Here is a 24,904-nt window from a genome sequence, read left to right as displayed (position 1 = left end):
CACTCCAGCAGGAGTCACTGGTGCAGAGGGCCTGAGAGGGAGGGAGCACAGGCCTGATGAGGAAGACCATGGGGGCAGGCATGGCTGGAGTAGACCGTGGACTCTAGAGAGTGATGAGACGTGCGGCCAGGGAATAGCACATTATGTAGGGCCGTGGAGGTGATTCTATGGAGCCTGAAGGGAGAGTCCATGGGATTCGCTGACCGTCTGAGCATCTGTCCCTTGTAAACGGAGGAGGGCCAGCGGAGCAGATCGGGAGTAGGGGTGGAGACTGGGAGCTGTGTTTCGTGCAGTTGGAGAGGAGTTTGAGTTGAGTTCGAGACGGCTTTTAGAGATCTCGAGGGAGATGGCCCTTCAGCAGTCGGCTGTAAGATCTGGAGTTCAGGAAAGCTGAGGCCTCGAGTCTTTGACATAAAGACAGTGTTTGAAGCTGTGAGACTAGATGAGATTACCACGGAAGTGAGTGAGAGAAGGGGGGGGGGGCTGGACTGGGGAGCCTGCAGCGCTCCAGCACTCGGAGGGCGAGGAGAAGAGAGAGACCCGCTAGTAAGGTAGGAGGAAGTGTGATAGGAAGGAGGGAGCACGGGGCATGGGTCATGCTGCTCGGAGTGAAATCAGCCCGGTCACACGGGGACTTGGACTTGCCCGCGCTGGTCCCTGGGAACCTTGACACGAGGTTTCGGTGCCTTGTTGGGTACGAAGGGGGCTTAGAAGAGAACGGGCAGAGAGGACTGAGACACTGAGCATGGTCGATTCTCTGAGGGGTTTTGCTGCAAGGGGGGGCCAAGGCACGGCGGTAGTTGATGAGCGCGGTGGGGCCAAGGGAAAGCTTTGTTTAAAAAGGGAAGAAGAATGGCACGATTGGATGCTGGTGGGGAAGACCGGTGGGCAAGGAAGGTCTGACTGACGGGGAGAGTCGCCGCACAGGGGAGAAGCCTGCTGCTTACCGAGCTCTGTTCTCGCACGTGGTTGGCCCCGACACGCCGCCCCGGCACTTGGTGACTCTGGAAACGACACCTGGCTATCTGTCTAGTTCGTGGTCCTGCAGGTGGCACTGGGCGCTGGGGTCCCTCGTGTGTCTGGCCAGCTGCCGGGAGGGCTCGTGTCTGGGCCTCTGGCAGGCTGGCGGGCAGGGCGGCTCACCTGGCATCTGGCAGGTTTCCTAGGAGCGAGGCGTGCAGGGGCTGAGGCCCAGGTTGGAACCGGCACGGCGTCACCACCAGCTCTTGTCCCTGGTGGAGGCAGGTCCGAAGGCCAGTCGGGATTCCCAGAGAAGGGAGAGGGGCCCCACCTCTCGATGGGAGGTGCCTAAAGCCACCTTGCCGGGAGGTGTGGACAGCAGGTGGGGCACACTCGGGCCCCTGTGAGCCAAGCATGACTTGTGTGTGGTGGGTGGGATCATCTTCATTTCACAGATGGGGAGACGGCTCCGGTGAGGGTCCCGTGACTTGTTCAAGACCACACCGCCGCCAAGTGGCAGGGTTGGGGCCCAGACCGTCGTCTGTGGTCGCTGTGATGGCAGAGCCCCTTCTCTGTCCAGCCTTGCTGATGGCGTTGCTGTCCGAGAGCTGACTGCAGGGTCAAGTCCTCTTTTCCGTGTTAGGCAAGGGAATGATATTTCTGTCAATGATCATTATCTCCTATAAGAACGGACCGAGGGCGGTGATTGTGTTACGCGGTATACGTGTTTACCGTGTGGAGATTAGACAGCTGTACTTATTAGACTCCCGTTGAGGACACGGCGGTGTGTGTAATTAGGTCTGCTGTTGACAGAAACTCGCGTCTCCACTCCCAGCTGGACCCTCAGTGCCTCTGACAGTCTTTCCTCTTCTCCCGGGTCAGCTGACTGTCCACACGGTCGTCACCGTCTGCGAGGCTTCCTTCAAACCCCCTTTGCCTCCAGGCCTCCTGACACGATGTCTGCCTTTATCCCTGCCTCTTTCTGTCCTTGACACTGGGACTCCTGCCTCTCGTCCAGGGTTAACCCTCTCTGCTCAGGTCCCCTCCTCCCTCCAGAACATGTCATAATCAACATCTGTCTCCTCAACCAGCTGGATTTCAGGCTCTCCAAGAGCAGACTCCAAACAGTGGAAAAAACAGCATCAGCGTCAGGAAACTTTGGCCCTGCCGCTGGCTTTACCGCCTTGGGCAAGTCATTTTCCCTCAGGTTCATGAATCCGAGGTGAGCAGACCACTCAGGGAGAACAGTGTCTGCTCATGTCCCCGTCGGAAACCGTTGGCCTAGAGTGCAGTTCTGTGCGCAGCGGGCTCCCCGTGTGTGTCTGACGGCCGTGCAGCAAGCCAGAGTCCCCCCAGTCCAGTGTCAGAGCAGCTGCCCCCCACTCAGTGCACTGGGAAGGCAGCTGGAGAGATGGCTGGTCTGGGTGCTGGTTGCACCGTCTCGGAAGAGATGATACTTGCTTTGAAAGCAAACCACAGTGAAGATAATTTTTGAAAGCTCTCTTTGGGTCGAGAGAGCAGGTAATGACTAATTAGATGAAATCGAGCATTTCAGGTCTCTCTAACCTTGCCTGTGGGGAGCCTGGGAGCTTTGCCCTTCTTTAAAGTCCCTGGTGAGGATCCCATCGAGCTGGGTAGGAAGCAGGGTGTCTGTCTGTCTGCTGTGCTCTCCGCAAGCTCACGACGACGCACAGACGCACAGTCGGTCTTTCCTCTTAGACCCCTTGCAGTAAGAGTAAATAGTCCTGCAACTTATTTATCATGTAACCTTGGGGAAGCTACTTAATTTCTGTCAGCTTCTATTTGCTTGTCTGTAAAAGGAAGGCAACTAGCAACACGTAGCTGACAGAGAGAGCATGAGGAGGAGTGAATGAGGGAGTGTTTGGCCTAGAGCTGGCCCTCGGCACATCTCCGCTGTGGCTGCAGTTACTATACAAAAGTCATGTCTTGCTTATGTTGTAAGTCATTTGTTGAAGATTTCTCGTACTTTCACGATTACTCTCTACTTGGAAGATGCATCCTTGTATTTTTTAGTCATTCGTTCCCTGAGTTTGTATTTATCAAGCTCCTACTTATGGGCCAGGTACCGTTGATTATTTTCTTCCTGCTCAGGGGCATTTCTTAGTGGTTGACATTATAATACCCAGAGCTGTGGTTTGCTGAGCACCTACGTCAGTAGAATCGTTTACCTGCGGGTTAGTTTCGGAAATCAGGGCGTAAAGGGAACATGGCATATCGTCAGGATTACTCCTGAACCCCCTTAAATCTGTAATAACATCAGGGGCCATCAAACTCTTTCTACAGAGAGCCGTATACTAAACACTGGCCTTGCAGGCCACATGTACTTCATTTTCTTTTGTACAACCCTCAGCTCTGAGCCTTTCAGAAGCAGGCCGTGGTCTACACGAACAGCCCCTGGTGTTCTGTTGGCCACTTGGAGGCTGGCTGTTCTCACAGCCTCCAAGATGGCCCCGTGTTCCCTGCTCCTTGGTATCCACAAGCCCAGACATAGTACCCTCCCGCATTGTCCCGGGCTGATCGTGTGACTGCTGCAGGGGTGCCTGGAGGTGGGTTCTGACTGTGGCGGGGGGAGGGGGAGGGTTCTGCCTCCTTGCCACCGGGGATCCTCTGCTCTGGGGAAGGAGGAGAGGCCCGTGGGGCAAGGCCCCGAGGCCCCCTGCTAACAGCACGGGGGTGGGGGTCCCGTGAGCTTGGACACCGCTCCTCCAGCCCTGGCCAAGACCTGAGCTGCAGCTTTGTCAGAGACCCTGAGCCGGGACCCCTGGCTCATTTAAATCATCCTGTCTGTGGGTGATTATGAAATCCTCGGCAGTGAAAAGGGAACAGGGAGGAAGCCTAAGGAATGCCTGCTTGCCTGCCGAGTCCAGTCAATTCCTCCTTAGTACGTAGCATCCGTACCAGTTAACTGTGTCACCACGTCTGTTCTTGGGTGAGATGGTTACCTGCGAGTAACCCAGCTCTCCTGGGTGGGCGAGACACGGACGTACTCCTCTTCATCGCCACAGCTCCCGCCAAGGTCCGTACTGAGGGCTCAACGTCTGCTCTGATCTGACCGGCTCCCAAGCCCTTCTAGGCTGTCACTGGTACGTGCCACGGCACTCCACTCAGCACAGCAGTGCCCTTGCCCCCCGTGGAGAACTTGTGCCTCCCCCACTCGGTTGCTCTAGATGGCCTTGCTGTTTTTCAGGTTTGCCCACAGGACCTTCTGTACTTAATGGCTCTTCCCTGGGCAGCTGGCCATTGACCTGTGTCGTGTGGCCTGCCTTGGAAAGATGAGCTGGGCCGCTTGGTTCTGGCTCAGGAATTTGACCCAGGAGTTAGGCCGTCTGATCACTGGTGGGCAGTTGAGCTAAAGAGTCTTACGGAATTGGAGGCAGGCGAGCGTGACGTGCTCCCCAATCATGAGTGGTGGTGGCTGAGAAGAGGCACAGTCACGCGTGTACTTAATGGATATTGATTTGAGCACCTGCTGTGTGCTGGGCATTGTTTTAGTCACTTAGGTTACAGACCTCCATCCTCGTGGAACGTAGGTTTCCAGTGGGGGCAAGTGGACAGCGGCTAATAAACACCATCCACCAGTGGGCTACAAAGACTGTGAGGAGATCAGTGCCATGGGAAGCGGAATGAGGGGCGTCAGGGGTCCCAGGCCTAGGGGGTTAGACTGCAGAGTTTACTGGGGCACACAGGGTGGCCTCACGGGGAAAGGGAGATGCGTCTCACGGAGGAGGACAGGGCGTTGGCCAAGCAGACGTCTGAGGGACTAGCCTTGCAGGCAGGGAGACCAGGTAGGCGTGTTCCGGGAACAGTGAGGACACTGGCATGACTGGAATGGAGACGGCGACGTCTTGTTAGGCTCCGAGGGCCATCGCCAGGGCTTTGACTTTTGTCCTGAGAGAAGTGTGGAGCCGCTGCAGAGTCAAGAGCAGAGCAGTGAGATCGTCTGAGGTAGGTGTTCATACGATCACTGTGTCGTGTATGTAGGGGGAATGACGGGGAGCTAGAGGAGAGGCAGGGATTCCTGCGAGCGGCTGGTGCAGTGACCCAGGGTGGTGCCCTGCAGGTGCTGGCAAGTGCTTGGGTCTGGACATACTTGGAAGACTAGAGCCGAAGGATTTTCTGGCTGCTTGGCTGAGGGTTGTAGGGGAAAGAGAGGAGTCAAGGATGACCCCAAGGCTTTGGGCCTAGGCAGCTAACTATGAGGACGGAGTTCAAATGCCATCCGTTCAGATGGCGGAGGCTGTGAAGGAAGATTGGAGCTCAGTCAGAAGTGCGTTCTAGACATCCCAGTGGAAGTAGCGAGGGGACGCCTGGACGGTGAGTCTGGCAAGGAGGAAGATCTGGACTGGAGGTATAAATTTAGGAGTCTTGGTGTAGGGAATGTATTTAAAGCTGTAGGAGCAAGCGGGCTCCCTACGGGAGTGAGCCTCAGTGGAGAATGACGGCAGGTGCAGAGGGACAGAAAGCAGTGGGAGATGGGGAGGGCAGGTTCTCAGGGCTGCCTTCTTCACCCTTGTCTGCCCTTCCCGACGGGCGGGGTGTTTAGCTTTTCTAGGGTTCCCAGGGTCTCCTTGCGTTCCGATTTACCATAAGCCTTTCTTTTCACTTGAACGCGTTCATTGGGTTTCTGTTCCTTGCTAAAGAACCGTGGCCAAAATGGCATCATTCCCATTTACAGGTGGGAGATGGGTTTAGGGGTTAACCTTACTCAAGGTTATGCCAAATGGCCTCACTGGAACTGGCATCCACCCCCCTCTGGCTCCAAAGCTTGTGCAAAGTGCATCCGTATCCCATTGCCCCTCAGCGGTCTCAGGGGCCTCAGTGCAGTGAAAGGAATTGGAGCATGGAGTGGGTAGTCCGTTTGTTCGTTAATTTCTTTTTTTTTCATTTTCTGTCGGTAAATATCTCAGCGCCTGCTCTGTGTCAGATGCTTTCAGGAACAGATCTTTCTGAACCTGAGTTCCTCGCCTGAACCACAGAACACACAGTTATTTGAGTGATGATTTTCTCAGATAATCCAGGGATGGTCCAGAGCTGGTGTCATTCTAGACGCAGAGAGAATTTATTACATCCAGTAGATGCCGTAGGGTCCTAGGCCTCATTCTTTCTCGTTATTCTGTTTAGCTGAGGAAGGTGGAAACCCAGATAGCCCCCAGGTAGGTTCATAATTGTGGACTGATAACTCCTGATAGCCGGTACGGAAGGATCAGAGTGAGATCTGAAGGGCTAAGTCAGAGTTACCTATTATCTAGATGGAGTGAGGTGGACCTGTGTGTGTGTGTGTGTGTGTGTGTGTAGTTGGGGGGCAGCATTGTCTACATGAGGAAACAACGTGTAAAGGTCCTGAAACAAAGGGGTGGGGCGGAGAGAGGAGCCCTCAGTGGAAGAGGAGATGGAGCCTTCAGTTTAAGAGCATCAGCAACCTGAAAAGTCATCAAGTGTTTCAGGTGGTGTATGTGTGTTTGTGAAAGATTGAGAATGGAGATCAGATTGGTGCCGTGAGGGCCGCAGGAGGGGACTTGGCAGCTGACTGAGCCATCCCAGCAGATGATGCAGTACGGACGGGGTGGCAGAAGTGGGGAGATTCGCTGGCCTTTGGAGGCTGAAGGGGCAGGACTTGCTAACGGTGGGATCTGGAGAAAAACGGACAGGAAGTGGGGCAGGGACGGCAGTGAGATTCCTGGTGTGTGTTAATGGGCGCTCACCATTCACTGAGATAAGAGGTGTGAGAGGAAACCCATTTATTTGGCTTAAATATAAACAGTGAATTATGGTCCTCTTAGGGCTTTTTCTATTTTTGTTAATCATGGGAGCAAAACTATTAGTTATAGGTGTTTGCAGGTTGAAGTTCTTTTTTTTTTTTTTTTTTAATGTTTATTTATTTTTGAGAGAGAAATGCACAGAGGGTGAGGAGGGGAGGGGCAGAGAGAGAGGGAGACACAGAATCGGAAGCAGACTCCAGGCTCCGAGCCATCAGCACGGAGCCCGACGCGGGGCTCGAACTCACGAACCATGAGATCATGACCTGAGCCGAAGTCGGACGCTTACCTGACTGAGCCACCCAGGCGCCCCAGTTCTTGAAGTTCCTGTGGAATTTGGGAGGCTGTTAAAGGGACAGTGCTCCAAGCCCATCTTGAGAGACCCTCCCTTTGCCTGGCAAGACATCTTTTCTACGCAGCTCTGCTCAGGGAGATAACTGTGCACGTCCTGACCTTCACGAGGGGCAAGAGACCTGGCTGTGGCTCATTTTTATTTCTTTTCATGGGCAGTTGGGCTCCTAATGAGAACATTTTCCATGAGGAGGTCCCAGGAAGCCTCTATTCACGAGTGACTCACATGATTTATCGGAACAACTGTGTCAACTGTGCTCACGTGGGTAGCCAACACTTGCCACAAGCAGCCATCAGGGTGTTGCTGTCCGGTGATGGGGACCCGTGATGGTGGCGTACCAAGGTTGACAAGTTGGTTTTCTATTAATATGAAAACTAACTTCTTTTAAGGCTTGTGGGTGGAGACCCCTTAGATGGATGGCATGAAGGGAGGGAAGGCAGGATCCCCACGTGGCATTAAGTATTTGCCAACTACGTTTGAACTTGGCATCCTCAGCTCCGTCCCAGGATCTGGGCACACTCAGTTCTAACAAGGACCACCGGGAGCTGGTTGTACAAATGGGCTGATATCCTTCCATGTATCTTCTCTGCTTCTTCCAATTAAGAAAAATCGGGGTCCCTGGGTGGCTCAGTCGGTTAAGCATCCGACTTCGGCTGAGGTCATGATCTCACAGTGCGTGGGTTCGAGCCCCACGTTGGGCTCTGTGCTGACAGCTTGGAGCCTGGAGCCTGCTTCGGATTCTGGGTCTCCCTGTCTGTCTGCCCCTCCCCCCTTCTCTCTGTCTCTCTGTCTCTATTAAAAAAAATAAACCACCACAACAACAAAAAGCTGAGGTCCAGGGTGCCTTGGTGGCTTAGTTGGTTGGGCATCCAGTTCGACTCAGGTCATGATCTAGCAGTTCGTGGGTTCAAGCCCCACGTTGAACTCTGTGCTGCTGGAGCAGAGCCTGCTTGGGATTCTCTCTCTCCCTCTCTCTCTGTCTCTCCCCTGCTTGTGCTCTCTCTCTCTCTCCATCTCCCTCAAGATAAATAAAACTGGAGGGAGAGAGGGAGAGAGAGAGGGAAGGAAGGAAAGAAGGAAGGAAAAGGCTGAGGACCACCTTACACTTTTTTCTTGGGACATTTTTAAAAATGAGGGGCGCCTGGGTGGCGCAGTCGGTTAAGCGTCCGACTTCAGCCAGGTCACGATCTCGCGGTCCGTGAGTTCGAGCCCCGCGTCGGGCTCTGGGCTGATGGCTCAGAGCCTGGAGCCTGTTTCCGATTCTGTGTCTCCCTCTCTCTCTGCCCCTCCCCCGTTCATGCTCTGTCTCTCTCTGTCCCAAAAATAAATAAACGTTGAAAAAAAAAAGATTAAAAAAAAAAAAAAATGAAACCTAAGGGAAACATACTCAAGCGAGAATGAGCACTTGGGGAGGGGTGAAGAGAATTCCCTGTGTAAGTTACTTGATTGGCCACTACAAAATTATTGATTATTTGAATCCATCACTTGGTTTTGTCTTCTCAAAGTTTCCAGTTTTGTTGTAAAGCCGGTGGCCAGCAGTTTGATTTAACATGTTAAACAAAGTCCAGATGTGTAAATGAGGAGGTAACTGGCCTTATTGAACATTCATGAATTGGGCATCGCCCCATCTAGCAAGCAGGAAGGAGCCTGGAGGGCCTGTATAAAATGGGAGGCTTTGATGGGCAGAAGTAGGGCGGGACAGGGCAGCTCCTATCAGAAGAGAAGAAAGGATTGTTTCTGGCTAGGTCACCTTCCTTTGGCTGGAGGGTGGGGAATCTATCACGCAGATCACCTTTCCAGTGTGATCAGGAAATTCCAGATTGATCCACTAATGGTCACATTCCTGATGTTAAATCCCGATTTGCCATGGTTTTGAACCTTTTGAACAGTTGAAATGTTCAGCTTACCTTGTATCTTCCTTTTCACCAGAACCCCACCTGTAGTTTAACTAATTATATTCTGCCTGTGCAATTACATTTAAGTGCCAAGAATGAAGAGTACCTGGGGGCTGAGAAAAGCGTGTGATGGGACCTAATCTTTTACTTCATTCAGCAGATACTAACGGGAACTTTCTGTGTACCCAGCACAATGCTGGGCAATGGGGACGTAGCAATGAGCAAAATAGACCAAGCCGGGCCTCTCACTGCCTAGTGGGAAAGAGAGGCGGTAAACTTAACCTGCAGGACACTGAGGTGCTCGCGGGGTCTCTGACCTAGTTACCAACCCTAGTTACCAACTCTAGCTACCAGGTCAAGGAAGGTCTCCCGGCGAAAGGTATTCAAGCAGAAGGAGCCGAGCATATTCTAGATGGTCTGGATGGGACTTCACGTGGATTCCAGCACTAACCTTGACAGTTCTTTGTGTCGCTGCCCCGTTGTATCGTGCGTGGGGTTGCATTTTATCCAGACAGAAGGACTGGGTTTGAAGAAGGCCTTGTACACAAGGCCACAATTGTGTATGGTCAGAATTACCCTTGAAAATAAATCCAGTGTTAGTTATCCTTTCAGCATTGAAAGGGGATGCTGTCTCTTTAGAGCAGGGGCCAGTACTCCCTCCTTCTCCCCCAGGGCCAAATCCACGTGGCTCCCTGTTTTTGCAAATAAAGGTCCATCTGAGCACAGCCCGTTTATTGACCAATCACATGTGCTGCTCTCTCACTAAAGTGACAGAGTTGAGGAGTTTAACAAAGACTATATGCCCCACAGAGCTGAAGCTATTTACTCTCTTGCCCTTTAAAGAAGATGTTTGCTAACTCCTCCTTTGAGCGAATGTAGGGCTTAGTTTTATATTTAAGCACCATGTTCTAAAAAGAAAATTGTTATCTTTAACACCAGAATCCTATTAGTGAGGTGAGATGTTCACACCACAGAAGGCAGGAAAGATCTGAGGACTCAGTCATGGCCCCTCTCTCGTGTCACTCTCACTTGGGTTCATATGCTTAATAACGGAAGAGAGAGTGATTTGCCTAAAATATTTACCCTGCTCCCTCTCCCTTCCTTCCTCCCCTTTCTGCCTCTCTGTTTTTTCAAGTGCACATAATTGGGTTGATCTGAGGTTAATGGAATCCATCATACACTCTTGTACTTCAGACGTGGCGGCTGGCAAAGAAAAGCGCGGGGAGACTTAATATGCAGGTGGTGTGGTTCTACCCAGAAGCTAAAATGACGTCATAGTGATTTCGGTGGAGAAACGTGGTGAGAACTGCCCTGCAGCTGTCCACACTGTTCCCGTCGTACCTGGTGATGCGGGCTCCAGAGTCCACTGTCTCTGGGCTCGACCAGTATTGTTCATCTGTTTGGAGGTTGTAGTTTCATTTGCATCGAATTATAAATTTGATTTGATTTGATGGTTGTAAAGAAACAGCAAGTCATGTGGCGGATAGAGTTCAGGACAGCCCTCAGTGTCACTGTCTCCTCGTGTTCACGCCTTTGTCGAATCCTTGAGTGTGGACCGGCCTGGCCTGTGAATGGGCCCAAGGCGATGGGCTGTCCCTCCCCTGCTAATGTGCTAGCACGCCCTGGAGACGTTTTCGCTTGCATCAGAGAAGTAAGAGGCTCCATGTGGCAGGGAGCTGAGGGCAGCCTTCAGCCTACAACCAGCAAGAAGCCAGAGCCCTTAGCCTTAAAGCTGCAAGGAAATTAATTCTGCCAGGTACTTGAGGGAACTTGGACACAGACCCTTCCCTAGTTAAGCCTCCAGACGAGACCTCAGCCCTGCCAGCACTTTGACCGCAGTCTTGCAGAGAACCCGTCTAAATGCCCATGATCAGACCCTGACCCGCAGAAAGTGTGACATATGGGGCACTCCTGCATGTGTCTTAGTCGGTTGAGCATCTGACTCTTGATTTTGGCTCAGGTCATGATCCCAGGGTCGTGGGATCAGCCCCACATCGGGCTTCTCACGGAGCATGGAGCCTGCTTAAGATTCTCTCTCTCCCCCACACCCCACCCCTCTTCCCTGCTCATGTACTGTCTTTCTAAAAAAAATACAAAGAGTGACATAATAATTGTGCATGTTTTTTGTTACACAACAATAGAAAACTAATACAAAGGACAAAAAGTTTACCCCGGTTTTTATTGGTTCATATTAACATTATAAAAATGCAAGCTAATTCTGGGAATCTGTAATAGGTTCTCCCCCCGCTGCCCTCAAAAGTTGTCCTTAGGGCACCTGGGTGGCTCCATAGGTTAAGTAAGTGCCTGACTTTGGCTCAGGTCATGATCTCACAGTTCATAGCTTCTAGCCCCGCATTGGGCTCTGTGCTGACAGTGTGGAGCCTGCTTGGGATTCTGTGTGTGTGTCTCTCTCTCTGCCCCTACCCCACTTGTGCTCGGTCTCTCTCTCTCTCTCTCTCTCAAAACAAAAATTAAAACATTTTAAAAAGTCCCCAAATTTTGGGTCACTTGACAAAATTGGAATATGAATGGTGGCTTAGATAAAAAGTATTGCCTCAATGTTAAATTTCCTGATGGTGATGACTGTGCTGTAGTGATATAAAAGAATATCCATATTCATAGGAACCACTCACTGGAAAACTCCAGGGGACACACCATGGTATGTGTGAAACTCACTCTCAAATGGCTCAGAAAACAGCGTATATGTATTGTAAGTATGTATGCATGTGTGCGTGTGCGTGTTTCAACCCCTGCTTTTTAAGGGTTCAGAGAACATCTGGAAAGTCTTTCCTTTTAGGGCAGGGCATTTTACCGTTTGCCTTTCCTCTCTGTATACCGCCTGAAGCAAGACGGACTGCTGAAAATGTCACGGCGTAGGACCCCGTCTGATGTGGTTACTTGTGTAACAAAGCTTCATTCTCAGGCCTTTGCTCCTTTACGACTCACAACAGCCCTTCGTGGCGGGTGCTGTTGCGTGTCTCGCTTTTGCTGAGGAGGCCGTGAAAGTCCCGTCCCAGGTTTCAGAGCCAGTTAGTGGGGAGCCGGGCCCGACTGCAGGTGCGACCCGGAGGCCTGTGCCTGAAGGCTGCCACAGAACGTCACCCCAGGGGCGCTCTTCCCACTGCTCCCCTTCCAGAAACTGGCCCCCCCCCCCCCCGGGAAAGCGGCCGAACTACGAACACGTCGCTGGGCCCGCACCGGTCTGCCTTCCATGGGGGGCATCAGGTCACGGCCCCGGGGAGCCTGTAGGCCTTCGGTCCCTGTCGCGTCCCGCCGGTGAGTCCACAGGTGGCCCCTGCGGTCGTTTCTGTGGTCCCGATGAGGTGTTGCCAGGAGGTGCCCTGCGGGCGGCTGCAGAGGGGGGCCCGGTGGTGGTTCACCCGAGTGCGTGGAGGACTGGGCCTGTCCTCATGCGCGTCCTCCCGGAAGTCGGCCTCAGCTGCCGTGGGGGTGGCGCCTGGGGACGTTTGCCATCCCTCCTGCGTACGGCTGGGCTGCTCGCGCGCCCCCTTCTGTGAGCGTCGAGGGCCCGTTTTGGCCTCTCCTGGAGCGTCAGTGGGGGGGGCCCTTCTTCCAGCACTCGGGCCGTCGGACAGCGGCGCTCTCGTTCACCCGGTTCTGCCTGTGACGCGTCTGCGAGCTGAGGAATTCCTGACTCTAGATTGGCCGTGAGCCTGCTGTTCCGTTTTGTCCAGCCCTTCTAGACCCTCTCTAGACTGCCCTTCTAGACCTTCTCCGGTTTTCCTCCTAAAAAGCTGGCGAGGTGGGACCACCGCACCTGCAGCCTCCCTGTGTAATCTTGGCTGCCTGACTGTTGAGTTCTTCGACGACAGATTCCCTGGCGAGGACAAGGGCTCCTGGCTCTCCTCCCCCAGACGCCCCACCTGGCCCCAGCGGACCCCCCACCTGGCCCCAGCGGACCCCCCACCTGGCCCCAGCGTGTGGCTGCCTCCAGGGGAGCTGTTGGATCCCTCTGGCTTTCTCCTGAGCCCTGAGGCAGGAGTGTTCTCCATCCCTGTGGGGTGCAGAGCCTCAGGCCGAAGTCATCCGCTCTGACCACACTGAGCATTAGCCTCAGATCTCAGTGTTGATGTGACCAACATCTCACTTTTGCCAAGAATAGGTGGGGAAAACCCCTGTTTCTATTAGTTCTTTAAGGGCTATTTCTGTGTTAACCTGGAGCCCCGGAAAACAACAGACGGGACTGTATTAATAATTGGGATTCCCTAAGAAATGTATCCACAAATACAAAGTTCTTGGGCTATTGAATTTTTTAATGGAGAGCAAATATTAAGTGGCTATTTGAAGAACATTTTAGATCGTGGAAAGTTTTGTGTTTTTTTTTTTTGTTTTTTTTTTTTTGAGAGAGGGCATGCAAGTGATCACACGTGAGCAGGAGGAACGGGAAGGGGGGGGTGGGAAGCAGGGAGAGAGAGGGAGAAAGAGAATCTCAAGCAGGCTCTGTGCTGTCAGCTCAGAGCCCAACTCGGGGCTCGATCTCACAACCCTTGAAATCCTGACATGAGCCGAAATCAAGAGTTGGACGCTTAACCAGCTGAGTCACTGAGGTGCCCCAAACATGGTGGATCGGTGTAAAACCAAGATTGAAGACGCAGTTCACAGTGTTACTTTACATCCCCCTAAAATTTCTTCTGGAATGTCACACCAGGAAAAGTTTTCCCTCTTCTGTTGAGTTCATATGTTTTCTTTGGATGCTCAAAATTAACCCATTTGTTTACCTTTTTACCTTCACTGCTAGGAAACTTAGAGCCACACTGCCAAGGCTCAGTCGCGGTAACTCTCCTGTTCTAATCTTCTGAGTCTGTTCTCTTTTCAACTCTCTTATTTGTTTTGTGTTTAGTACTGCCTAAATAAATACCTTCAGCCAGGGGGAGAATTGCTTTGTAACTTTGTGCACAGTTTGTAACTTTGTAACAGTTCTGTGGTTTGCTTTGACCCTGCTTCTGGGTAGAAGAAACAGCTGTGTGTTATGTTAATTATTAGGCGTACGTTTTCACTAATGTAGACAAGAGCTTGTTGACCTGTGCGCAGGGTGAGGACTCCGATGTCAGCTTCTACCCAGAGAAGTCAAACCCCATGATATAATTTGGATTGAGGAGGATTTTGTTCTGCCCGAGACTGAACTTGGGGGTCTGGTACAGACCAAAGACGTCTGCAGTGAGTGTTGATGACTGACTGTAGGAGCTGGGCCACTTGTCTGCCTTCTGGCCGTGTTTCCTTTGCCCTCCTTAGTCACTGGACGGAGGGGAGAGGAGGAAAACTCTTGGCAGATGCTTTTATTTTAGCAGGACCCCTAGGAGAGTCGGAGGAAGCTAATTTTAGTTCCATTTTTAAAGTTAAGGTAGTCTAGCTGCGTCTTTCCTCTTAGGGTAGAGTGTTTTAGCTTTTGTTTTTGCTTTTGCGTTTCCTGTGTATACCTCCCGAAGCAAAATGGACTGCTAAAAATGTCACTTAGTGTTTTATTTTGTGCCTAGAATAACATTCAAGACTTGTGAGCCCCGTGAGTCACTGAAACAGTTTTAGGAGAAAAGAAGTGTTGTCTGTGTTATTCTGTATTTCCCTCTAGAGATTTTCCGGTTGATTTTGTGTACTTATTTTAATTGGACATACCTAATCTATTTCTTTCATCCGTAGCAATATAATAACATTTTATTGGCTGGCACTTTGCATGCCTCCTTGTGGGCTGAATACCTTGTTTATAAAGGCACAGGACATCTTGTAGGAAGACCGTGGTTAAAGAGGAAAGTGGCTGGAAGGTACAGTCGCGCTCCTTGTCCAGTGGCCAACTAGCAGACAAGTTTTGTACGCATCCGTCGTCATTAGACCTTACACGTGTGCCCGTCACGGTGGACTTGGGTTCGTGCCAGTGTCTGGCACGCTGTAGAGCCTTTCCGTTGTTGGGTAAATGAAGTCAGTAGCAATACAGGTGGGGAAAAGTCCAAGAAAGATGGTTTTATAAAGCAAACTAAGTAGGGAAATCAGCTAGGCCAGTGGGGCTCAGACCCCGTGTGTGTCAAAATCACCCGGAGGGCTCCCGAAAGTGGGTTGCTGGGCCCCACCCCCAGAGCTTCTGGTGCAGTGGGGGTGGCGCGGGGCCCCGGAGATTGCACTTCTGACCACGTCATGGGTGAGGCTGCTGTTGGCTGCTGGTGGTTCATCGCCACACTTTGAGAACCACTCATGTAGGCTTATGATGAGGAAAGAGGCTCGGAGAAATTGTGCTCGGCCTCATTGACAAAACCGTTTAGTGGCAGAACTGACGCGAAAAGCGGCCTTCCGCTTCCTGACTTCCAGGAGAGAGAAATGTTCCCCGATGTCCCTAAATGGGCAAACTGCCATGATGTGACCACATGCCCTAGTGTCTTTCTTGGGATTTAGTCCCAGGTAAGTAACCACTTTGGGAGAGGACAAGAGGTGTTGTTACAGATACTTGTTAGCCCTGCAGACAACGTGCCCCGTCCCAGCTGCCCATTTGTGACCAGACGGCATCCACCACCCATCAAAGGAGGTGGTTTGTTTGGAAGCTGGTTAGTCCTCTGAGGTCTCTTGACCCTCCTGGAGGTCTGAGCATGGCCCTCGTGCTTGGTCGGCTGTGGATGGGACAGGGTCTCGGGGGGAAGCCGGCCAGCTACGCGGGTGGTTGCCGTGCAGCACGGAGGCGCTAAGGTTGGGGTGGAGGGGCACTTTGGACAGCCCCCTGGGGCCCGCCTCATGGCCCTTCTCCACTTCCTCTGGGTGAGATGACGAATCCGATGGGCAGGCAGGCTCGAGCAGAGGCTGTTGGGTTTGGGCACAAGGAGCTTATTGTAGACGTTTCCTGCTCACGCTTCTCTCTTTCATTTCCCGCCCTTTGTATGCACCGTCACTGGTCACCCTGGCGCCACCGTCCCCCCCCCCCCCGACACTCGTCCCTGTGACACTTAAGACACTTGAATGTCACGATGAGCCACAGTGAGCAGAGTCTGAGTGCAGCCAGGTTCCCGAGCGCCGTGTAACTTTTGGCCTCATTATCCTCTCTGAGCCTTAGTTTCCTCGTCTGTGGAATGGCCGTTGAGATCACGTGGGCCTGTCAGGGCCGGCACGGTAAGTGCTTAGTGAATCACGGCTGTTTTAAGGAGAGCGCGGACTGGACCAGGCTGGATTGTGGGCAGTGCTTGACTAACACGTGCCTTCAGTGGCCCCTTCCCTGCACTTCGTGGTCTCTGTCAGTGTCGGGACGGTGCCCGCACGTTTGGGTTTTGCCTTAGCGTGCAGGGAGTTCGCTGTGTCTCAGCATCTCGGGTGAAGGGCCTTGTTGAGAGGAGTAGGGCTCCAGGGCACTGTGCTGTCACCCTGCGGGCAGCACGTTTCGACCATGAACTGAGGCGTCCTGCCGGCCAGTGGAGCCCCCGGTGCTCGTCACCCGCTGCAGACTGTGCTTCGCGGCGTGGGGAGGCCGGAGGCCCGCCCTCCTGGACCCAGCAGCCCGCCCCTGCCTGGCCCCGCTGGCCCTGCTCCCTCTCGCCACTCCCTCCCTCTGCCGTACTGACCAGGTCTCCCGATTCACCTTGGCCCTGCTGGCCCAGGGCCTTCCCAACATGCTCTTCCCTCTGCCAGAAACACTTTTCCTCAGTCCACACGCCCGGCCCTCCGCACACACACTACAGAAAATGAAAACCTGGCCAACCGCAGCGAGTCTTTCAGGCTCCAGTTTAGGCCGGTTTCCTTGCGGGGTCCAGGGCGGAAGATGGCTTTAGGGCACCCATCCCTGCCTTACTCCCCACCCACCCAAGTTCTGCTGGCACCCGATCCCCGTCCCGGGCTGCCTCTGGGGGCGTGCAGCCCGCGGGCCGCGCACTCAGCACTCTCGCAGTTGGGTTACGGGGCCTCGGCCCACTCGGTCGCAGTCGTGCTTGCGGGGGTTTGTGCAGGTCTCTCTTCCCCGTCCCTCCTGAGTGTCCGTGCTGCGACTGCCTGACACGCTGCGCACCGGGCACTGCGCATCAGAGGCTTGAAAAGCGCCCTGAGCCGTGTTGCCCCCGACGATCATGCTCCCCATCCTCTGCAGGGTTCCTTCCTCGCCCAAGAGGAGAGAGGGACCGTCACAGGCTCTTCCTCGGCATGGCACCAGCTCAGACTGGACTTTGTTTACGGGGAGCCTTCTTCCCTTGGGGCCATGCGGGGGCCCCCCCCTAACCTGGGCAGGTGGGGGCAGTGTCAAAGGGCACGACCGTCACCAGACGATGTCGTCAGAGGGTTCACACTTCTCCAGGCTCTGCCGTGCCTAAGCCGGCGCCGTTGCATCGGTGCCTTGTGCCACGCGTGGCTGCTGCCCTCAAAGGGAGAAGAAATTCCTCCCGAGCAGAGTATGGAGCTGCAGATTTCTTTGTACCTGGAAGAGAAGCCCAAGTGAGGGCCTCTCATATTTGGGGAATGGGCCCAGGGTCAGCTGTATAGCACAGAGATAGGAGCTCAGTTTTATCAGGCAGTCTTCTTTGGGTAAGAGATCGGAATTAAAAAAAATTTTTTTTTTAGTATTTATTTATTTTTGAGACAGAGACAGAGCATGAACGGGGGAGGATCAGAGAGAGAGGGAGACACAGAATCCGAAGCAGGCCCCGGGCCCTGAGCTGTCAGCACAGAGCCCGACGTGGGGCTTGAACTCACGGACTGCGAGATTATGACCTGAGCCGAAGTCGGACGCTTAACCGATTGAGCCACCCGGACGCCCCTGGGTAAGAGATCGGAATTTTAAAGCCAAACAGTGCTTCAGTAGATTGGACAGAAGAGGCAGCCAATTTGAGATTTCAGAACTGGACTTTCCACAGATGGTTTGGGTTTCCTGCCCACAGAAACGAAATGTTGAAGTTAAAGCGGCACCGTGTTCTTAGCAGCCGGGCTTTAACCAAGCTTCAGGACACGTGAGGTTCTGTGCTAATATTTTTGTTTTGATGAAAAGTTTAGAAACACTACTCTCAGCCTCCACCACAAAGAATACAAAAATATTATTGTAAAGAAATCAAATATATTTCAATTCCTGCTTCGTGGTCATACTTCAATTTGTAAAGAGAGTTGGAACCCAAAACGCTTTAAAAGGTGACCTTCAAAAATGTGCCAAATCTTCTGCAGTGTAGACCCATGTACAGATTCAGTCCACTGATTTTCACGCATTTTTTCAAACATCTAGTAGCTTTTGGGAAGCTGCGTATTTTCATTATTAAGATGCCCTCAGTTCTGAGGACGTTGTGGCCGGCAGACCAGTTTCAGAACAAAAACTGAAAACTGTCTGCGGGAGGTTGAAGGCAGCAGGGTGAGTTCACTATGGGCCCAGGCTTCCTGGAAGAAAATGAAGCAACATGTTTTTCTCCATGGGCACTTGGTGGCTCTCAGAAAGTTCTGGTTGAACGCCCTGGGACTGTCCACTGCCATCCCCTTCTTCCTAAGGAATGGTTTGACAAACCCCACCCAGACCGCGCCATAGGAACATCCTGCTTCCTGTCAGATCTGGGGGTACCTGTGCTTGGGGATGCTGGGTCCCTCGCACATTGCTTTCTTTCCCAGCTGGCTTTGTTTTCCTGTGTAGAAAATTCAGAGTTTTCCATCTTAAATGTAAAAATGTGGTTATCATCTTAGAATGTGTTCTGAGGACTTCGAAGATACTCTTGTTTTCCACTAAGAAAACCGTTCATTCGTGGGTTGGGGTGAGTGTGGGATAAGGACCCATCCTCCTGCCTCGGGGCCAGCTCCTGAGCAGTCAGGCTGGGCCCTAGGCCTAGCAGGGTGCTGGCTTTTCACCGAGTCCTAATTCTGGACCCTCTGACACAGCCCCTCCGCTTGTAGCCTCTGTGCGTTTTGTCCAGGTTGGTTTCTTCTGATTGCAGATGTGAACGCGTGTAGTTTTGTGTGTGCTTTTGATAGACGCCTTGTCATTGACCCACTTGTCTACCTTCGTGAGAACCACTGCCTGAGAGCAATTACTGGAGGGAAAACCCACTTTTTTTCCAGCACAGAGTAGATGCTAAACAAACATTGTAGCCTGATATGAGCAAGGATACACAGGGCAGGAGAGCAGTCGTGACCACTCTGGTCCCCCACTTGTGGTGAACGTTGTTGTCCTGAGCACGTGCGCACAGTCAGTCTGCGGGAAATATCTACTGACTTACCTGTGCTCTGAGCCTTGTACTAAAGACACCTGTTTTAGCCCGATTTCCTGGCTTGGAGTGGCTGGTTGGTTGGAATTTGGTGATGGGGACGAGTAGTCACCCCTCCCCCCCAGCCCCATGGCTGTGCCAGTGCAGGCCTGTTCTAGGCACAACGTCTACATTACCTGTCTCCCTGTCAGAAGGGGCTTGTCCCAAAGAACATTGTTGTTGTTGTTGTTGTTGTTTTAATGTTTATTTTTGAGGGGGGGGGGGCAGACTGCAAGTGGGGGAGGGGCAGCGAGAGAGAAAGACAGGGAATTCGAAGCAGGCTCCAGGCTCTGAGCTGTCAGCACAGAGCCCGATGTGGGGTTCAAACTAATGAACCGTGAGATCATGACCGGAGCCGAAGTCAGAAGCCTAACCGATTGAGCCACCCAGGCGTGCCCCCCCAAAGAATGTTTTGATGGGAGATGAGAACTTCTCTGTCATAGTCAAAGGATGTACCTGCCTGTCACTTTGGCTCTGCTGAGTTTGCAGAGTCCCCCCATCTCCCACTCAAGATTTGGAATTTCTTGGCAGTTTACCTCTTTCTGCTAGATCTTTATTCCCCTGGAGGACTAGTTAAAGCCCAGATTCCTGGGTGCCTCCCCTAGAGACCTTGATTCATTAGGTCTGGGTTGGGGTGGAGAGCTGGTATCCTAACCGGCTCCAGGCCATGGTGCTGCCGTTAACCACCCAGACCCTTCACTCTTGCTGGGGGAAGGATTAAGACACTGTTTGGTCCTAGAACTAGCTTGTAGGGTTACAAAGCAAAATGGAGTTCAAATGTTTTAGGTTTTCGATACACTTCGTGTACTTGATCACAGCATTTCTTGCTGTGGTTTGTGGTCAGAAAAGGTCGGAAGGCTACGGAGTGCTTCTGCCTTAGAAATGGCCCACCTGCTGGTGCTGTGCCCGGGCCCAATCGTCGGTTCCAGAGCCAGGGCGGAAAGCTCAACCAGGGCCCGGGTGACTCGGGAGAGGGCTGTGCCGCAGTCTCGATTGCCCCTGCAGGACCCCTGACCTCATTGTGTGAGGCGGCTTCTCCACCCCACTCTCCCCGTGGAGAACGTTCTTCAGCATTTCAAGCTGGTTGTGATGGAAATAAGTTTCATGAAATGCTATCTAGCCTCACTGCCTCAGTGCCCTCTGATTCTATTCTGTTTCGTGTTTTAACCCCTGGAATCGGTTTGGGGACCTGCTAATGGGTCGTGACCTGGCATGGACGTGAGCAGGAGCAGGCACCCTTCCTGCCGGGACTCCCTCAGTTCTGTCTCTCAGAGATGCCTCTCTTACCCAGGGCGACCCCGTCCCTTCTCATTTGTCATTGTCCTATCCCATCACGTCTGCTCGGCTCACACAGCTTTAGGGCTTTCTTCACGAACTTTTCCTGTGTCCTTCAGGAAGTAAACACTTCGTTTCTTTAGCACTTGACTTGCTCCGCTGTGTACTGGGGCTCTGCGTGGATGGCTTTACCTCTCTGTTAGCTTCTACACCACTTGAGGGCAGAGCCTACGTTCCCGTTCAACCACGGGCCGGACCAGACTTCTGTGGCACCGAATGCCCAGCACGTGGCTGGTGGGAGGAGCTGAGCCAAGTTGTGCGCCACTGTGTGGGTGGCCACAGGGCCCGAATTTGGTGGTTTTTTTGCTTGTTCACTTATTTATTTTTGAGAGAGCAAGCGTGCGCACAACTCGGGTAGGGGCAGAGAGCGAGGGAGACACAGAATCTGAGGCAGGATCCAGGCTCCGAGCTGTCAGCGCAGGGCCCGACGCGGGGCTCGAACCCACAAACCTCGAGATCATGACTTGAGCCAAAGTCAGACACTTCACCGACTGAGCCACCCAGGAGCCCCTGAACTTGGTATTTAACCTTGTTTCAGTGGGAAAGTGCATCCTGATTCCAAACCGCTGACCTTGAGAAGATAAGTCTCTGCCTCCTTCCTTCTTCCCTGTGTGGCCTGTGCCTGTCCTTCCTCCTGGCATGCTGAGACGGGGCCTCAGACAAGCCGCAGGAGGCTGCCTCCTGTGGAAAGATTTGGTCCTTTAAAAAGAACTTCAGTTCCAGGGGACACAAAGAATACGTGTGCTGAGAGAGAAGATGGGAAAACGAGCTTCCTTCTGGAGAATTCTAGAATGAAGCAACTGGATTCTTCCTAAAGGCAGTCTTTGGAGTGGAGTGAGTTTCTGGAAGGTTCTGAACAAGAGAGAGTTTGGAGAGAGTGAAAGGAATGTTTTTTTGGCTGAGCCTGAGACCCAGGAAGGGGCCAACCACTGAAGAACTATCTTGTAACAACACATAGTGACGCCATTTTGTTACTAATCACAGACCGTAAAGGTGTAAATTCTGTGAGAACTGGGAGGCCTTTTTGACTGCGGAAAGTCCCCTTCTAATGCTTCCTAGCAAACGGCAACTCCAGCCATTGCTCAAATACATGTTCTTCCGCGACCCATTGTTTTTGGAGTTATTTAAAAATAGTCTCATCTATAACCCCACCTCCCAAGGTGAGAGAGCTGGCGTGTGACTTTGGCCTCTTCCCCTCAGGCCAAGAGACCGCCTGAGATTTCACCACTAAGAGTATTTTTAGCCCAGGAGCTAACACAGCAAGAAGGTCTTTGATGTGCTGCTGCTGTGAGCCATCTTGGTCTTGGACTTTTCCAGAAGGGTGTGATTCACTTTTATAAGCGGCGCTGGCCTGAAAGTCTTGCTTTCTGCTCTTGTGGCAACTTGCTTACCTGGCGATCAAAGTTGTGAACACATCTAATAAACAGTACTTGCTAAGCTTTAGTTTTCAAAAGAGGAAGAGAGAACCTACACTGAGACGTGCTGTGTAAGTCGGAAGCTGGGGGTGGGGACGGGGTGGCATGCATGGCCAAACACAGAGCCCTGTACCTCCTCTTGGGTGCTGGTTCCCTTTAAGTGGAATGCTGATACAGAGAGAATGAGAATATTCCTATAGGAGACAAGAGCCCACAAGTCTCCCCCCCCCCCACACCCCGAGCCTGTATTCCACTTATTTGAGCCATCTTTAAAAAATTTCTTTTTGTTTACTTGAGAGAGAAGCAGAGAGACAGAGTGTAAGCAGGGAAGGGCAGAGAGAGAGAGAGAGAGAGAGAGAGAGAGAGAGAGAGGGAGGGAAACACAGAATCTGAAACAGGCTCCAGGCTCTGAGCCATCAGCACAGAGCCCGACACAGGGCTCCAACGCGACTCTCAGCTGAAGTCGGACGCTTAACCGACTGAGCCACCCAGGCACCCCTTATTTGAGCCATTGTTAAGGGTGTTTATTCACTTCTCCCTCTACTGCGTTAGGAGACCGTGTGGCTGGTGTGTGAAACTGCAGTGGGTTCAGATCCAGGGTCTGTCACCTCACAGCCTCAGTCTCCCTACCTTAGAGAGCCACTGTGAGGACTAGATGAGACAGGCCTGAACACTCACTGTGCGGGACATGGGCCCAGCTATTGCCATGTGGTTCCTCAGAGCCTAAGCAGTGCCTTGTGCACGCAGAACTGATGCATTTGGCTGGGAACGAGTTGGATTGGCTATCAAGCTCTAAGCCAATGAGATTCTGGCTTTGACTAAACCAGCATGACTTCAGATTTTAGTCTCAGAATTACGAGGGCCTTCAGAGCCTCTGGGTGGTTAGATTGTCTGTGGCTGTTAAGTGATTCACAAACGGAATAGCTGGGCATCACCAGTACTGGAGGGGGCTGTCTTTTTCTTCCTGGCCCTCCACATGTTGTTTACTTATGACATTGAAGTTGTCCCACGAGGAAGAGAGATGTCCGGGGGGCTGGTTGATACTTTTAGCCATTACTGAGGAAGGGGCCCTGGACTGGCCTGGTTCAGGATGCCTGGGTCCTAGGCTGGGGCATATCTGATCCCAAGGCCTCCGCTTCCTCTGCAGGCAGACTCGGGATCCTTTCAAGTTCTCAGGCTGCATGGAAGCTGAGAGCCCACTGCTCACTGGGCACCTGCCCAGGGGTGCCACCTTGGCTGGCCACTGCTGCAGAGAGATTGGCATTGATCAGCACTTGATTCTGAATGCGTAGAGCAGAGTGGGGTTGGTTCCCCCACCACCACTGGTCTGGACTGTCATGCGGAATGAATATTTCTTCCAGAACAGGCCCCCTGGCCACAAACATATTTGAGAGACAGGAACAGAGGGTCAGGGTCCATGAAAAACACGCATCAAAGAACAGCTGAGAAGACCCTTTGCTCATTTTGTTTCGGAGAAAAATTCCCTGCCTCTCCTTCACTCCCGCCCCTTACTGCCCTCCACCCACGTGCCTGGGAAGCCAGACGTATGCCTTTGGAGAAGTGGTCATTTTCAGATCCCTCTGTGGTCCTCAGAGACTCGTGAAGCCTTTCCCAAGCCAGCACCTGTTTGCTGACTCGGATGCATTTCCTTGGTCCCCATGTGAAATGCCCAAGGCCCGGAGCTGTCCCTGAAAGCCCAGCCGGTCCTCCTGCCCTCGGAGCAGGCTAGGCCTTATTCAAGGCCTCTGGGCTGCAGAACACTTTCATCCTCCTCTCAAGCGGGGCCGTGAGCAGCTGAAAAGCCCCTGCCTTTGCCGACCAGGTCTCCATCCTGGGCCTCCTCGCTCTGTGTCATGATTGCGGGCTTTCCCAGCTCTCCGCTGTGAGATCAGGGGCTCCTCGGAGAGAGAAGCTGTATCTTGCTCCTCCCTCTTGACCCTTGCACCTTGCAGATGTCAGGCCTGTAAAGATTTATCGAACAGGTGAATGAGTGAACGAATGCGGATGCCATGTAGTGCCTGCCCTGTGCGTACCTGCTGCACCGTTTCCCGGGTGATAAGGAAGGGAAGGGACTACAGGTGACCCTTGTCCTTTGACTCTCTTCTTGCTCTGTCCAGTGAGCTCCTTCTGCAGCGTCCGAAGCTTCCAGGGCTTTGGCTCTCTGCTCTTCCTGTTGCCTGGGAAAGAAAGAAATATGCGCCTGCTGACAAACGAAAGTGGTTTTCCTCTGGAAGTCCAGAGGGTGGCCTGACAAATAATGAGCCCTCGGGGGCCCCACGTGGGGCCAGGCACAGCTGAGGCCAGCAGAGTCCTGGTCTGCCACAGCCTCCGCTGCCCGTGAGCGCCCGTGCCCCACCGCTGTGGCCTGGCCCCAAATAAACAGGCCTTCCTGCCTCCAACTTGGGCTGCTTTGCTGGTGACATGATACTAAAAACTATGCTCTGAGGCCGTTGAGAATTGTTTGAATTCTAAACTGGCATCAGTCCTAACGCGCAAGTTCCTCTGAGGGACAGAGGCTGCTCCAAACAACTCCACCTAAGGGACAAAGGTCAGGGTGGACCCTGCTTCCTGTTGTAGCCAGGATGCTGAGTGGTGTGGCGCACTTTGGCCCCGCTTGCTCTCTGCCCAGTGCTGTGGTGTGTTTACTCAGAATAAGCTTATTCCCACCCCCCGCCCGTGTCTCATTCCCTCCCCCTCCCTTCTCTCTCTCTCTCTCTGTCTCTCATCTCTAGAAATAAAACTCTGGAGAGGTGACTAATTCACATCTCCGGATGTCTGCAAAGTCTGTGGCTTTAAGAATCTCTAGGTCGTTTCCAAACAGTGATGGAAAAAAAGTACTTCCTTGGGAGTAGGCTGCCCTGGGGGCAGGCTGACCTTGACTTGTTCACAGCACGTGGAAGGGCTGCAGTTGCCTTGTCTGTGACGGGGATGTGTGTGTGATTTATGGGGCGGGGGTTGAGGGGCAGTGTTGGGCCCTGTG

At 52.8% G+C, this 24,904-nt stretch overlaps 1 protein-coding gene across 15 annotated transcripts in view; it reads left to right on the top strand.

Moving 5' to 3' along the window:
- Positions 1-24,904, top strand: part of RAPGEF1 (Rap guanine nucleotide exchange factor 1) — a 131,698-nt gene that overhangs the window by 30,050 nt on the left and 76,744 nt on the right. The window contains exon 1 of one of the 15 annotated variants that reach the window (XM_045469064.1): positions 15,992-16,088. The exons of the other annotated variants lie outside the window; for them this stretch is intronic. Within the exon in view, the coding sequence (XP_045325020.1) occupies positions 16,049-16,088 (40 nt within the window). The 5' untranslated portion in view covers positions 15,992-16,048. Of the gene's footprint in view, positions 1-15,991; positions 16,089-24,904 lie in introns of those variants that run through there. 15 annotated transcript variants of the gene reach the window in all.

Source organism: Leopardus geoffroyi, chromosome D4 (genome assembly GCF_018350155.1).
Source record: "Leopardus geoffroyi isolate Oge1 chromosome D4, O.geoffroyi_Oge1_pat1.0, whole genome shotgun sequence".
Taxonomy (NCBI): Eukaryota; Metazoa; Chordata; class Mammalia; order Carnivora; family Felidae; genus Leopardus; species Leopardus geoffroyi.
Note: the sequence above shows the minus strand (reverse complement) of the source record. Positions and strands in the feature narration are given on the sequence as shown.